This window comes from Xiphophorus couchianus, chromosome 3 (assembly GCF_001444195.1).
Source record: "Xiphophorus couchianus chromosome 3, X_couchianus-1.0, whole genome shotgun sequence".
NCBI classification, from domain to species: Eukaryota; Metazoa; Chordata; class Actinopteri; order Cyprinodontiformes; family Poeciliidae; genus Xiphophorus; species Xiphophorus couchianus.
This window is the reverse complement of record NC_040230.1, coordinates 20,633,529-20,649,832: the sequence shown is the minus strand read 5'-3', so window position 1 is coordinate 20,649,832 and position 16,304 is coordinate 20,633,529. Positions and strand designations below refer to the sequence as shown.

The window sequence follows — 16,304 nt, the reverse complement described above, 5'->3', positions numbered from 1 at the left end:
TCAGAATATTTGTCAGGTTTGTTCACACAGATTTTGGTTTCAATGAAGAAAGTTTTTTACATTTAGTTCTTGTTTGTGTTAATATGAATATATGCTGTGCTTTCACACAAAAAAATGAAGACATGATTGAAATAGAGCAAAGAAGTTATGAATGGTTATTTTTCTGGTTTTGAAATGTAACATTTAAAAGCAACACAATACCTTAGTATTGGAAACTAGAGATGCACTGATTAGGCTTTTCTTGACCAGTTCGTATTTTTGGTTTTCAAGTCCAATCTGCTCAGTGTGATTTTGATCAATTACTTTTTTACTATGGGTGCACCAATTTATCAGTGCCAATTTCCTTAAATTTGGGAGATCGGTGATCAGCTGGTATGTGAAGCCGATCTTATCCCCCAAGCTTTTGTACCTCAGCAAAGGTCTAAAAATCAACTGCTGGCCTGTTTTGCTCTCCCTGGAGAGAGGCTTGAGTAATAGACCGGCCCACCAGGTCATGTTTGCAGTAAACAATGGTCACCCCACTGTTGCCAACACAGCAACTTTCTTGCTATATTTAGCAACATTTAAGTAAAAAGAAGTTGGCATTGGCTAAAATCGGAATCGGCAGATCAAACTTTTTAAACTTCGTAAGCGGCGAACTGCCAGAAAACCTGCAGATTAGTTCAACTTTTAAAAACTGTCAAAATCTTACATGATTTTCTTATCTTAATTTAATCTCACAGATTGCATTGTTATTGTTTCCGATACGTTTGTGCTCTTGCCAAAGTCTAATGATGTTTTTCATAGAATCAATCACAATTTTAAGAAGCAAAAAGATCAGTAAAACATTAATTTTGCTGCTTACCCCAAATCATAGTTGATCAAGATCCATTTCTCCCTAGTTTTGTTCTGCTAAACTAACACGGGCATTATTAGTGTGAATAAACCGGATTATGAATGTGTTGTCAGTCTGCTCTGAATGCGTTCTCGTCTGCTTTTAATGCAGTCTGCTATTGATAGAATCACCTAGGACACATAATTTGCAGCACCTCCTAACAGTCCCAGAGAGGCTCTTCTTTGTTCAAGTGTCACCCAAGCAGGCTGTTTGTGCTCGCTGTGTTAACAGATGATCCAAATGGGAAATGCTCCGGGGAGCAGTCGGTGTTCTGTAGTTATGTCTCAGCTCCCAGCAACCGCAGCCAGTGGTGTTATGTTGGTTCAATGCAAAATGGCCTTTGAGAAATGAAATAAAAAGTTCATAATATTTACTGTTACAAAGAGTGTTTGATTTATGTGCAGAAATTTGTCAGGCCAAGTCGGAAACTGTCCCGTCTTCTGCTGCACCTTTTCAACTTGACATATTGTTTTTGTAATGAGGCGCTCTTGGGCTTCTGCCTCATCAAGCTCCCCTAAATGACAACATACAGCAAGTCACGGTAATAAAACCCCTTGTTTGAGTTTCCATTGTGACATATGACATATCACAGTGAACATGAGAGATATGAGAACCTGAAACTGGAGCCAGGGAGAGGAATCCAGCCGTTATTCTTTTTTTTTTATTTGCTCCTGTACTTTTCCAGCTCTGCTGTGTCAAAATGTCTTCTGACGAGGGCTTAATGGCTCAGGAGAAATGAGAAAAGAGACAGCTTCTCTGGGACTTTCAGCACTGTGGAGTATCGCCACAGGAGCCTCTACTGAAGACGTAGCATTTTCTCCATCTGCATGATTAATTTAGGAGAAGTTTAAAGACTGAGATATCGTTAGGCAGCCAGGAGAGGCCTATCACAGACAGCTCCTCTTCTTTTAAACACTTTGACTTTTTGATGTTGTTTGATGTCCTTTCTAATTAACATTATTCTGCCTGAGTACTCAGTCTTTCATATGTTCTCTGGGGATTTGGGGCAACCCTTTATATGTGAACACCTCCACTCATAATATCAAGCCCCCATAAGAGACACAGGACTAATGCTATGTATCTGGCTCTAGGAAAGATGAACCTATTTGTCTTTATAGTTTCATTACAACGTGTCATGTCGAAGATTCCTAATAGGATTTAAGGCTGGGCTTTGATAGATCTAAGACATTAATATGCTTTGATCTAAACCATCTTCTCATAGATTGGACACCTGCCCACAAGAACTGTAGTTACAGAACCCTGTTCTGAGGTTTTGCAACCTTTAACAGCTCTTTCCTTCAGGATTAACCTGTATTTTCTCAACATCAGCTCCGACCAGCTTTTTTTGGGTCTGTGTTAAAGAAGAGCATACCCACAGTGTAAGAAATTAGAAGAATGTTTGCCAACACAAAACAGTTATAAATGCTTTAAACCGGGAAGCTCTCCCACACTTTGAAAACCTCTGAACTAGCTCTCTATCTCTGCGTTATTGTACAAACATGATTTTTTTTTAACATTCTGTTCCACCTGTTCAGTGTTGAGCCTGACAACAGGATCATGGAGCAGTTTGAAAACTTCAATATGTGAAAAGATGTTGAGCAGGAAAGGCTGCACTAAATTCAGTTAAAGCAAATTCATTGTTGTTATATTGAATCATCACATTCAGACCCTCATTTTGTCATGGAGTTGCAACTTTATCAGTGTGACAACTAGACAGAAGGGAGTTTATTGCCTTGCTCTTTTTTCATGCAGATTGTGGTTTATGTGGTTTTAGATCTCAGGAAGGTAATTTCTTACTTTTATTGTTAGCACTGTGTTTCATTAGGTTTATGCAACCAAAACACCCCAGTTGTATTTAACAGACTTTGCAGTCTTTTAAAATGAATGATTTTATTTTACTACATTGAATTATGTAGTGTAGGCTTCATGGTGTCATTTTGTTTTTCTTTTATCTGAACGCACAAGTCAAACGTGCAGATTCTGTCTGATTTTGCAAACCGAATATTGTAATGCTATCTTATCTGAAAACCTGACTTTTCTTTTTTAAATGTGAATTTGTTTCAGAAGTCTTTACTATGATGCCCCCAATTAGAACTTGGTGAAATATGGTAGTGGCAGCATCATACTGGGTGGATGACTTTCTTCAGCAGGGAAAGAAGACACTGATCAGAGTCAAGTGGAAGATAAATTAAACACTGAAAAATCCTAGAAGAAAATCTGAGAGCAAATGTCAAGAACTTGGAAGTGGAGCCATGGTTCACCTTTATATTAATGAGTTTGCTTTGACTAGGTCATTCATATCCATTAATGTAAACGTCCATGCTTAATTGCAAATGAGAATTTCTGGCAAGATTTGAAAGTTGATGTTCGGCCCAATTTGAGCTTGGTCAGAGCTAGTAGAGGCTCCAAAAAACCTTTAGCTACAATTGCTGCTGAATATGATTAATTTTTTATTGAAATATGACATTTTAATCTTGTCACTAGGACTACAGTAATTAATTGTCATTAATAGAATTATGCTCTCCTTTATTACATAAAATCCTTACAAGAGACACAGAGGTTTTTTGGTTTTTTGGTTGTTTTTTTTACAAAATGTGTAAAAAAAAAAGTTAATGTGAAAGCCTTGAAGGCAGTGGAAAGAAATCGTCCAAGCAGACAGCAGAACCAGGAGTAGCCTGAAGAAATATTTCACCACATATAATTTAGTTCATGCAAACAACACATTTTTATGCATCCACATGGAAGCAGTGTGAATGGAGAATAAAAATCAGATGACAATAGCGAACACCTGCAAAGCTCCTGCAGGCAGGAAATGAGTCAGTGTCCTGTAAGCTCTTATGGTGAGTCCTTAACGACCCAAACCTGTCATTGGCTGATAGCTGGAGGGTCTGTATGCAGGTGTGTGCAGGTGTGTGTGTGTGTGCACCGTCAGCATTCTGACTGTCCCCCTGTATTTGTCTGCGAATATGTGCCTCATTGTATTCATATTTGTTTGTGCCAATGAGAGTTGAGGCCCCAGCAGTGTAGTCTAGACAGAAGCCTAAGTATGAGGGTGGGCGGGTGTGTGTGTGGGCGTCACGGTGTGTTGAGAGTGTGAGACAGTCACTGTGTCTACTATCTGACTCTTTACGCCATCAGGAAAACTATCATCTCCTTGCTTTGTTACTACTTTCAGGTTCTGACTCAGAGTGGAAGGCAGGGATGACAACAGCAGCTGCGGCGTTGCACTGATCATTACCTAAACAGATTGAATCACTCACTTCTTGTCGTGTTTAAATTTTTATACAGCCAAAACAAAACCATAGACCTGTGGTTAAGACTCAGCTTCCTCCTTTTGGTTTCAAAAGAAAAAAGAAAAACTTCCTATGATCACTTTTAAGCTTATCTGCAGCTGTAAATATGACTAGAGGAGATTTAACATCAGCTGAGCATTTTACTCCAGATTTAAACAATGGTAGCCAGGATGATGCGCAGTAAAGTTTTTTTTTTTTTCTTAGTCACACATCACTGACTTCTGTTGAATCTTTGTCACACCAGGAGCGAGGTGTGAAACCTACCATCTGCTCTCAAAGCAAATGAGTCTGGTTTTTAGGAAGTGAGGTGGTTAATGTTGCTAATTAAGGAAATGGGGGGAAGCACTCTTGGTTTTACTGTGGCGACAGTAAAAGTAATGCATCAGGCATTCTTTGCTGCTAAGTTTGTACTTTTTATGGGAGAGCTTTATTTTGATAATGGGAACTGCTGCAGATGTTGGCACTTTTTAAACAAAACTCCAAATGAATGACACCTTATAACACCATTCCCTAAATTAGTCCTTCCGTTTGTTAGTAAGGAGATTTACAGCCTTAAAAGTTTGTTGGATTCGTAACACTTTTTTTTCACCACTTCTCTTGTCATTGCGCGATATATCATGAAATGCGGTGTTAACTTTTTAAGCCCATATTGCAGACTCCGAGTCCTCCTGTACATTACCCATGCTTCTTTCTGCATTTAGTGCTTTAACAATCAGCCCCCTGCACTTCAGTGACAGAGAGGGTTGATTAGGTGCCAGCTTGTCTCCAGGTAGCACCAGCTCCAGTATCCAAAGCGATTTTAAAGCAGATTTGGTTTCTTCAGTGGTCTATTTAATGTAGCCTAATGGCTGGTGTGATCTTATACAGACAGACAGATTTCAGGGCAATTCCCTTTCATTCTTATGCAATCTCAGAGAACTCTCAGCTTGTCTCTATAATTTCCAGTCTTTAAAAATAGAGATGGTCTTCTTCACTGGGCAAAAGGCTTTGAGCAGCTGAAAACCATATATGGTGTCAACAGAGCATTTAGGAACTTAACACGGCCCTAGAAGTTGCTCTGGTAATAATTTTACGCTGTAATTCAATGGTATTTAAGGGTTTTTTATTTTGACTAATTGAAAGGATTAAATGCAATACAGAATAGTTATTAGTTAATAGTGTTGATGACTAGATGTGATGCAAATAAACTGGATTGTAGATTTACTTTCACAATTCTCTGCTGCTCTTTAAACATCGTCTTAGGAATAAAAGAAATTGTTACAGAAATAGGAACAAAATGCATGTATGTTGTTATTTTACAGGTTTTCTTGATAGAACTACAGACATCTCTTGTCCACAGCAGGCAGTTGGGTGAAAGTCATGCTGTTGTTAAAAAAAAGAACAAAGTCAAACCTGTTGTCTTTTTCTGCTATTAAGTGAGATAAACTGTTGGTCAGAAATTGATGATCTTCAGCTTCGTCAAATCTGACCTGTGGCCCTTTGGTTTTGAACACAGCAACAAGAAAAAAATTACAACTTCTTCACTTGATGTAAGATCATGCTGACAGCAACACTCTTTGGTGTGGAAGTTGTTACAGAGTTAAATAGGTTAATTGCCATATATTCTGAAAATCAATTAGGTTGTTAAGTAAATCAGAGGAAGCACAGTGATGTAATCTATTTAAATGCATTTACAATCATATGTAGAGTGAGAGTGAGAGCAAGTTAGACAGCAGATAACAGGAAGGTAAAATGGGATACAGTCAAGTTGCTCTGTTCTGTCCTTTTGAGCTTTCATCCTCTGTCTGTCATGGAACTTGCTGGATTTGGAAATGTTAGCAGCCTTTTAGAGATCTAGAGCGCTGTCATTTCCAGCCAGTCTGCTGATTCACTGTTCCTCAACCACTGATTGCTCCACTTCTGGTTTAGAAATCTTCTGTGTTCCCTGCCCTTTGTTGCTGCAAGGTCCTGGGCATTTACACAAGACTTTAATCACAGCTTATTTTTATTTTCAAACAAATAATTCAAAATAAAAGCCTGGGGATTTTTTTTCTGATGGTAATGCAACAAACACTGTTTATTATTTTCCCTGAACAAAGAGAAAATAATAAACAGATCATAATCTTGAACATGGTCTGTCATTTTTTTATTTGAAAGAGAACAGCAATTATGTTTTTTTGTTAAAAGTTTGCAGCAGTTATTTTATTTTGTTCATTGCAGAATGTTAGAAGCTGAGCCAGTAATTTTCAAAACACAGAAATGTCATGTAAACATCTTTTCTGCTTTGCTGAATGTCTTTCTTTGTGAAGTTGATCACTTTCTGAGATGCTTAAATTTCAGTGTCATTTATCTATGCATACATTTCACATGTTACTGCCACATTCCCACTCTTGCAACTTGATCGCATAGGTTCAACAGTATATGAGGTTTTCCACACCTTCATCAGAGTCTTTCAATAACAGATGTCTCCAGGGTGGATTTTTTAACGCCCATTTTGTGCTGGTCTGGCACCCAGATATCAACACCGGCTTGCAAAGCTTCATTAGGCAGTCGGAGCCTATTTCATTTTTTTGTACTCCTTTTGCTCTGATTAGTTGTCTTTCCGTCTGCTCCTCTCCCACAGGCTTTAATGAGAGGAGGCCTCCATCCACCTGTGGTGTATTTTCTCACCAAGACAAAATCGCATTCGGAGCATCTGGTAGAAAGTACTATGCCTTCAGACTTCATTAAATCCTCCTAAACGCCATTAAATAAGAGACAGATATGGTAGTTATACCCGTTGTTTTAGAGTGGAGGTTGTGTGCTTGCTAAGAGGGCTGGCAGAGGACGAACAAACTCTATAAAGAATGAGGCTGATCGTTGGTTTGTGTGTTTAATATTGACAGAAGTCCTGCACCTCCATGCAGGAAAGCAGGAAATACATTTATTTCATCAGTTGCAGAATATGCAAATGAAAGGAGAGTAAAGATTGACATAAGCTAATTTGACTACTGTGCACAGAAGTCCATAAAGGAGCAAGAGTCTCTCTAGTGGCTGCACTAACAGCTTATTTTTATTTCAAAATGCATTGAAGAAAGGGAGTTTTGATGACAACGATTTTGTTATGCATGCATCCACATGCTCTGTTCCAGCATGAGCCAGAAAAAAAAAAGGAAAATGAAGTCAAACAGATGGGGGAGGGCAAGCCCTTATTTGGATTTTTTTTCTGCTGGAGTTATGCAACATGCAAAGCCATCTTGTTTCAAACGAAGGCTCGAGTAGCATGATAATCTCTCCAAGTTCATCTTCTGCTATTGAGGTTATTGTGTAGAGCTGGCTGTGTTGGAGTGAAATAGAAACATGACCCAAGGGAGAACCACGCACATCTACACACTGCCAGGGTGAAGACTGCATGAACTACTTCCCATTTATTTTCACGCCGCACTTCCTGCTTTTTTATCTGTGTGCAGTTAAGCTGGTCACAGTTAAATATCCTCCCAACAGAAATTATTTTCTTTTTTCTAAAAAGAAAAAAAAAACAGAATTTCAATATACTGACAGATTGCCTCTGTTGTTGCTTTTTTGCCCCCATCGATAGTTTCAGATTATCAAACTAATCTTATTATAAGACAAAAATAGTCTGAGTAAATATAATATTCAGTTTTCATGTGAAAAAGTCATTACGCCCTAAATCTGATAACTTATTGTCACTATTGATACCAAAAAGCAATGAGTCTTTTGCAGCCACAGAGTCTTAAATCGACTCTTGCAGAGTTTAATTAAGCCACATTTTTGAGTTTTGAGTTCTTTTTAAAGCTTTTTCTATCTACAGTGACGTTTCTTTGCTCTAAGTCAGACAGGAAATGGGTAGAGATAGAAGGAAGGACGACATGCAGCACAGGAACCAGAGTTGGAAATTGTAATCTGGACACTGTTACGGATTAATAACCTGTGTGCATGTAGCATCCGCTCTACCTCTACACCACACACCAGTCCCAGTCTCTCTGTCTTACTGCTGAATTATTAAAACTGACTGTTTTTTTTGTCTTCTCCAGTCATGAATGTTGGCCATCACTGACTGGAGTCCCAAAGTCTTAGAATCTGCTTTGTGAACCTTTCCAGACAATGACTCTCATCTTCTCTGGAATTCCAGTAGGTCAGAATATCATGTATTGCTTTTTGGCATCTTTTAGCCTACTTCATGCTGCCTGATGGGTTTTGTTTTAGACATTTCTTGATTCTGCTTAATTCCTCTGGAACTCATTAGGCCTGGGTGTGGCTGTTCAGCTCTCTTTCACAGCACTGTGAATGGGATACACTGGTATCATTTGTTTCTGCTTTTCTTTAGCATGAATAGTAACACATCCCCCCAAAAATATTCATTGCTATTTCAAGAATATACTGTTTCAAATCAAGATGATTTTTGTGTAAGCAGCAGAGACCGCTTGCATACGTTTGTGACTGAAAAGGAAGAGGTAATTGCGCTTGTTCTCTGCTCACATCATGATGTTCATGTTTTTTTTTCTCTTATGCGTCTACCACAAAGATGAAACACAAGCTGATGAACCACAATGGTTTCCATGAGGTGTCTTCATACTTTGTGTAAGTTAGTTTTCTGCTTTCATTTTAGAGGAGGTGCCTTGTTGACGCTCATCTTGCCACTGGTCTCTATCTCCAGTGAATGATAAAACTTTGGTTTCACTATGTAGACTTGTGACTGTCACTTTACACGTTCTCATACACAGCTGTGCACAAATCGGTACAAATGCGTTGGCTAAAATTTATTCTGAAATAATATTTGGCCTAGATTATTAGTTCTGACGTCTTTAAGGACTATATTTATTCCATACATAAAATAAATAAATTTTAGTGTAAACAGTCCAACATTTTGCTCACTCTTATGCTGCCATGATTTGACGTTGTGGTTTTGTGTTGCAGTTTGTGCATGAACTAAATTAAACTGCTTTAAAATTGATTACTCTCCACTGTTCTAAATTACATAATGTTTTAGGGGGTTTTTTTTTCAACTGAAAAATGTAATAAATTAATCATGCTTCCTTGACTTTTTAAACATACCTGTCATTTAAATCTATAATTCAATTCAGTTTATATCTGTACTCTGACACTGTGAATATTTAAAATCTAAATGTTTCCACTGCGAAGGATGTTCCTCTTTCTGTTCATGGATTTCTTTTTCTTCATCATGTTTCATCATCACAGATCAGGGTGCACAATGTATTGGCTGCATGTTTTTCCTCTCTGTCTGAATTAAAATCCTACACATTCCTTTGACTGGGGTTCTTTACAGACAAAACCAGACGCTTCTGTCCTCAGCTGATGGCAGAACATTTTCTTTTTAGCTTTCTCATCTATTGACCTGTGTTTTTCTGATACATTGCAACAAATGTATCAGCCCTTTTTAATGCCGTTTAATCTAATCTGTCTGTGTGGATGAATCTTGCTTTGTAACTGGATCATGTCGTCCCAGATGGCCCACTGAGGACTCATACCGTCCGCGTCTCCTCCTCTACACTATGAGTCAGTCATCCTTCCTCTACAGGTTGCCAGTGAGGCTCGTTATGCCATCTCAAAGGATTCTATGGTGATTTTTCTTCACCCAGAATAGTTCACAAGCTGCGTTACAAATGGCACCAGCTAGATCCCAATTATTCCTGGCTCTGGATATCCAATTAAACATCCAGCATCCATACCAGGCATCTGGAACGTTCAGTGCACACACAGAGCAGGCAGAACACCCACTTTTCCCTCACTCTCACCATTTATTTTCTCTTGTTTGCTTCCCTCTCAAGATAAAGAGATGAAGGGTATGAAATCGTTATCAAGCTTCCAGTGTTGCGCAGTTTGAATTTTACATGTAAAGCTCTGTTATCTTGGAGAACGTCCCAGGTCTCAGCTGCTCATGTCCGATCAGCAGTAGGGCTTTCACAAGGGTTTTTGTTTTTTTCTTCTACTATGTTTTTATTTGTTTCGGTCCTTAATTATTCATCAGTGTTGCTGCTTAGACCTTGTCGCATAAATCATCAGAAAATTGTGGATTTATATTGTGTATATATTGTGTATATATTGTGATCTGTGCTTTTCCAGGCTTTGCTTTTTTTTCTGAAATAGATTTTGATCTCAGTGGGATTTTTATGGTGAGATGAAGGTAAAATAAATATATAAATTGCAACAAATTAATTGGGAGACAAAAAAGACAGCAGGGCGTTTGGGCTTTTTGGCATGTTTGTGATCGCTGCTTTCGCTTCAGACTGGCACCCGGCGGGGTTGACTGTGCCAGTTCATTGTAATAGAGGAGGCAATCAGTAATCTTTCCACAGTGACGCTTGTCCTCGGCTAGAAACAGGAGCTCTTCATAACCGACCAAGCTGTCTACATCGCTAAAACCATTTTTACTGATTCTTAGGGCAGCCAAAAGAAAAGTTACATCATATGCAATGGACTGCTGCGGCTAGTGGAGGCTGTTTTTTGCTTCAGTTCTGTGTACACAAAGTAGTATGTAATTACAAAGTGCAAAAAAATAAGTCTTTGTGGTTTTCAACTGTTTTTCCCCTCAAAAATCTGAAATGATTGCGTGTATTTATTTAACTATTTAATAATATTCCACCACCTAAGGCTATAATTAGTGCAAACATTTTTATATTCAGGAACTAACTGAGATGTTCAAAGTTTGGTATATTTATTTACAACCTAATCCTACTCTAAACTTCTCCACAACTTTTCCCTGTGTGCAGAATTCATGAAATCTAAATAGTCTTTTTCATTATTAAGAATTTAAACCTAAACATTTTCTTTGGATTTTTGGTACATTTTTAAAACAAATGATTTTTATGACAAAAGGAAAATTCGTTCCTATTATTTTCTGCTTCATTTTATCATTTTCTTACCCCTAATAAGTTGCTTGTTGTCTTTTCTTCCCAGTGAAGTACATGCGTGAGGCTACGCCGTATGTCAAAAAGGGCTCCCCTGTATCGGAGATCAGCTGGGAGACGCCTCCTCCTGAGTCTCCGCGCCCCAGCAGCTCTCCCACTGCCTCCTTCTCCTCGTCCTCGCCTCAGTCTCCCAGCTCTCCCAGCGAGCCCTTCCTGTCTCTGAACAGCGACAGGAGGTGCATACCACTAAAGATGTCTTTCGTGACACGTGCCATGACCAGAGCGGATCCTGAGAACAGGTAGGTTTAAACTCACTGGGACGAAGTCAACAGAAAACACAAACACACTGGGCCAGAGGGATGAAACCGCAGGTTTGCTGGAGACCGTTGCTAAACTTCAGATGTCATTTCAATCAATATGCAGTGCAGGAGCTTTTCCTTAGGGATATCTTTGCCTTTAAATTAAACACGCACAGACAAATGTGATGCAGTTGTAACAATTGCATATCCCCAGTATTTTAGGTCTCTAGTGTCTCTGGGTTTCTGGCTGCTCTGATGAAGCCGGCAATAAAAACAGGAAATTATTTATCCAACACATTTAGGGCAATTCTCTTCTCTCGTTCCCCTAATGGACATTTGAACAGCAGATGAGGAAAATAAAAGCCTTTGCCAGTGATTCAAATCACCTGCAGCTAAAAACCCTGAAAATTTTCATTTATCCACAGAGAAATGCACGAAGATCGATGTTTTTCTCTCTTCTCTCCACTTTTAAATTAATCTGTCCTTTGAGTGGATCCTTCTTGATTCACTCATTTGTCTTCATCAAAGTCAAAATAATGTAACATTAGGTCATTTATTACCAGCATAATAACAAAGCTGTCGGTAGAAACTTGAAGTCGTGCAGCATTATGTTCTGTCTCTTGCAAAGGTGTTCACACATTGTGAGGATCTTTTTTGCATCTAGTCATGTTACAACAAACCTAACGGAATATTATTGAGATATTATGAGGTAGATGAACACAATGCAGTGTGTACTTGCAGAGTGGAAATGATTTATAATTAAGTGATTAAATGATTTATAAAACAGTTGAATTAAATTTGTGCAATTCTCAATCACAAAAAAACCTCTGCTTGGATGCAATAGTTGATAAAATGTTTCAGGTTGAATTTAGTTGGTTACAATGCAGTTTGTTGGAAATTTTTTTACTGCATTCATGTGATTTGTAATTAAACACACTGGTTTGGGGCATTTTATGGAACTAAACAAAAATGAGAAATGTCATGCTATGAATTACATAATTTAGGATGGATATTCTGTCATTTAGATAGAATATCCATCAAGTGTAAGATTTAGAAAATGTATGATGTTGAATCAAATCAGAACTACCCGACATTATTTTCTCTGCTTTGCTTTGTCAGTTTCCGTTTGCTCATTAGTATCTTCCCCGGGATCAGCCAGCGTCACCTGCTATCTTGAAAGACAGAAGCACTAAAGTGATTTTTTCAGCCTGATTTGCTTACGGCCAGACATTTGAAGTAGCTCTTAGACCTACATAGTAGTGGGTGGGGGGATTGTTAGAAGGTGTCATTAAGCTACTTGGTTGGTAATTTGACAGTGGCAGAGTTAAATAGCAGATTGATGCACAGAAATGTTTTACTTTACTTCATTCTCTTTTCACTTTCTGTGCTGTATATTATGGCCCTCTTAAGTGTTTTCACCATGTTGTTTTTTCCTCTGCGTGCAATACTTTCTCCTTGTTGCTCTGTCTTGTCTGCGCTTCAGTCTTTTCAACTTGTTTGTGTTTTTCTGCCCCAACGACTTCCTGCTGTCCTCTCCTTTTCCTCTCTTTCATCATCTCCCAGTACCAAAAAAAGTCTGCTTTTCTATCATTCAACCTCTTCAGCTGTTTGATTTTTTTTGCTCTCAACAGATCTTTCTGTGATCTCACTGTGACTCTGTCTTGTCTGCACATACAGTATGTGCCCACAGAATCCACAGAATTTGTTGTTCTTTATCTTAAAGGCTTTGCATAATAAGCCCTCAGTGACCAGTCTCTCCTAAAGTTAGTAATCCTCAACTCTCCATTAGTAAGGCATAGCTGCACAAAAACAAACAATAAAAGTATAAATGAAGATTAACATTACAGGATTTTCTATAAAAGGTCATACAGATGCACGCAACATTTGTTGTAGACATTTTGTCTGTATGCAATCTTCCACAAATTTCAAGTTCAAATGTTACGTACAGATGCAAAAGTGACCGAAACCCAAATATGGTCGTCAATGGGTCTTGTTCCTCATCCTTGTGTTGTAAACAAAATGCATTGATTTCCTCACCAAGCATTTTGCATCAGATCCTGTTCCTTGTATGACGCTCTTCCACATCTCCTCTTCCTCATTTTTCAAGCTGAGATGTGCGTCTCTAACAGAGCAATCTCTCCCTGCAAGGAGCTTGTGTGAAAGGGAGAAAAGAGTGGACTAAATTGTTCTCCTGACCATCTTCAATTTTCATGTGCACAAACAGGTTTTGTGTCAAAGCCATATTCCAGTGAAAATGCATTTTTTAAGATTTCCCGTATTCTCAAACCCAAAGCTTGACAAGTATGGGGCAAGGCTAATTTTTTTTTTTAGCACTCACAAAAACCATTAAAATGTTTGCTTTAATCTTTCTCTCTTTGTTCCTGAAACTTGAAATAGGAAAAACTATATTAAACTGTTTCTCATTAAAAACAATTCCAGCTGAAGTATGTTTTTAATAATGTGCTTAGCACATAAATTAAATGATTGACTTCAGACGACCATCTGCTTGGAGAATAGATCGCCCTTCACCTGTTGTTGTGCACTGTCAGTCAGATGGCTGGGTAAAAGGTAGGAAACATTTTGCCTCATGAAAAACACAGAGTCATAATGTGGGAGCTAAATGAATGTGTCTGGAGCAGCTGACTGCCTACTGGAGCAGAGAGACTGACTTATCAACAAGCTCAAATCTCCTTGTTTGACCTCCAGTGTTGCACTAGAAAGAGCAGAAGTTATGATATATTCTTAATAACCTCTTAAAATACCACTAAATTGAGCAAGTAATTGAAAGTCTATCTTTTAACAACTAATAAATTATAGATAACATTGTCCTAACTGCAAAAATGAAAACAGCAGTAACCACAATACCTATTTTCCATTTTAAATAAAAGAGAACAGAATGTATTTTACATATACTGCAATACGCAAACTCTTCCTCAAGAGTGGACATTTTCTAGCGTATTTACATTAAATAAAATTATAAACCAATGGTGAATGTCATTGAAATAATCTGAAAATGCATATAATTGGACTTTATATATATATACACAATTACTGAGACTATTTCCCATATTTAGAATATTTATTTTTTTCCCCTCATACATTCCTCCTCAGCAGTTTTTTTAGTGCATTAATATCAGTGCACAATCTTGCCATCTTGTCAGATTGTCTTTGGCTGAAGAGGACTACGGTGTCTGTACATGAGAAACCTTTAGTCATGTTTCACATTAAGTCAATGTTAGTTTTTAGAATACATGGATGTAGGAGGAGCATTACTTGTGAAATCACACTAAAATCAGTCATGACTTTCAAAAGTGAAACCTTCAGGTCAATGTTGATTGAAACCACTTAAAAACACTTCAAGGTTGAACATTGACTTTGTTGCCCATAACTTTGATTTTATTGGTGAGTTATGCGAGGAGTTGAGGTCAATGCCCCATCTCATGTCACACACAGATAACACTGTGCTTTGCTTTGTGAATATCTAAAGCAGATTTGTGGATGAGAATGTAGACCTTGGACAAATTTATCTTGACCAGCAGGTTTTTATGAAGCCTTTTCTGTACTCCACAACCAAAACAAATTCCTGATTGACTCTCCCAGATAAAGTTTAGTAAATGTTTAAATGGAAATGCACCCAAGTTGAAATCAATTCGCTGTTCTTAATCCATGAAAATGTGCTCATGTTTATCCTGGAAGGTTGGATGTTTCTCAGCCTTCGCTTGTCCCCAGACAGAAAGCTGAAGTTAAAGATCACAAGGCAAGCCTGTAAGCTAGCTCTCTGTTTTTTTTATTTGGCTTTCAGGGATAAAATGGTTTAGGAGGTTTTATGTTAAATGACAGAAGATTCTGGCTTATCTTTCTTTTCTATACTCAGCAATGCTGCATCTCCCTCAGGGGTTTCAATTCATTTCACCAGATGATGTATAAACCATGTGCGAGCCCAAGAGGAAATGCAGAAGAGCAGGGCCCTGAGAAAGGCAGAACACATACAGCGATGAAAAGAGCCAGTAGAAAACAATGCTAAAGTAGTGGAGAGATGAGTTTTACTTTGGAATGAAGGTAGACTTGATTTAAATTCCCTATGTGTACCTTGAAGAACTCAAACAAAATGTTCATCCTAATGTGAGTATCCTGACCTAACGTATTCAGATACACAGCGTATATTAATCCTGGGAATAAATGGGATTTTTAAATCAAGCCAAGTTATTTCAGGTATGTTGTACATTAATAATAGTCAAAATGGCCTCAGGCTGCTTTACAGTTCACGGATCACCCATGCGCTCTATTCTTAGAAGGTCAGTGAACGGTAAGTTGGGATAAGTGGAAAAAAAAATAGAGTATTCTAACAAGGAAAACATTAACATTAGTGTTTCACTGTTTAGAACACAAATTCAGTCAGTATTGGCTAAAATGTTATGCCATTGAAGATATCTGCCCTGCAAAAGGATTGAACTTTGCTAAGTTTGTTCACCTTACAAGTATAGAAATGTTTTAGATTTCATTGGTATTTTATGTGAAAAACAAAGTAAAGCAACAGAGGTATGCATTTATTTTATTTAATCCCTCTAAATGAAATCCCTTTAGAAGTCACATACTTAAAATTGTCTCCTTGCTTGATCTCAGTATAAGTCCAGTTCATTTTTTATTGAACGTTGGTGAACAAATGGCATCATGAAGATCGAGGAAAAAGGTAGGTTGTGATACAATAGTTCTAGCTTTGAAAATGTCACATAGCTCTGGTCATTCAATCTTCTGATAATGGAAGAATATGTCAAACCTGCAAACCTACCAAGACATGTCTAAAAAGCTCAACTATCAGTAACAAGCAGCCAAAGGGGTCATGCTAACTCTGAAAGTGCTGCATGACTCAAGGTGGGAGAATCTTTTGATAAGACAATTATTAGTTTAGATCTTCAAATCTGGCCTGTCTGGAAGAATGCCAAAAAGAAAGTTGTTGTAAAAAGAAAGTGATGTGAGTGACCTGTGTACA

General features: G+C 38.0%; 1 protein-coding gene across 1 annotated transcript in view; it reads left to right on the top strand.

Annotated features, from left to right (window-relative positions):
* The window catches only part of sntb1 (syntrophin, basic 1), a 41,052-nt gene that overhangs the window by 4,955 nt on the left and 19,793 nt on the right, over positions 1-16,304 (top strand). Inside the window, exon 2 of the mRNA XM_028013057.1 lies at positions 11,065-11,314. Coding sequence (XP_027868858.1) covers positions 11,065-11,314 — 250 coding nt within the window. The remainder of the gene's footprint in view (positions 1-11,064; positions 11,315-16,304) is intronic.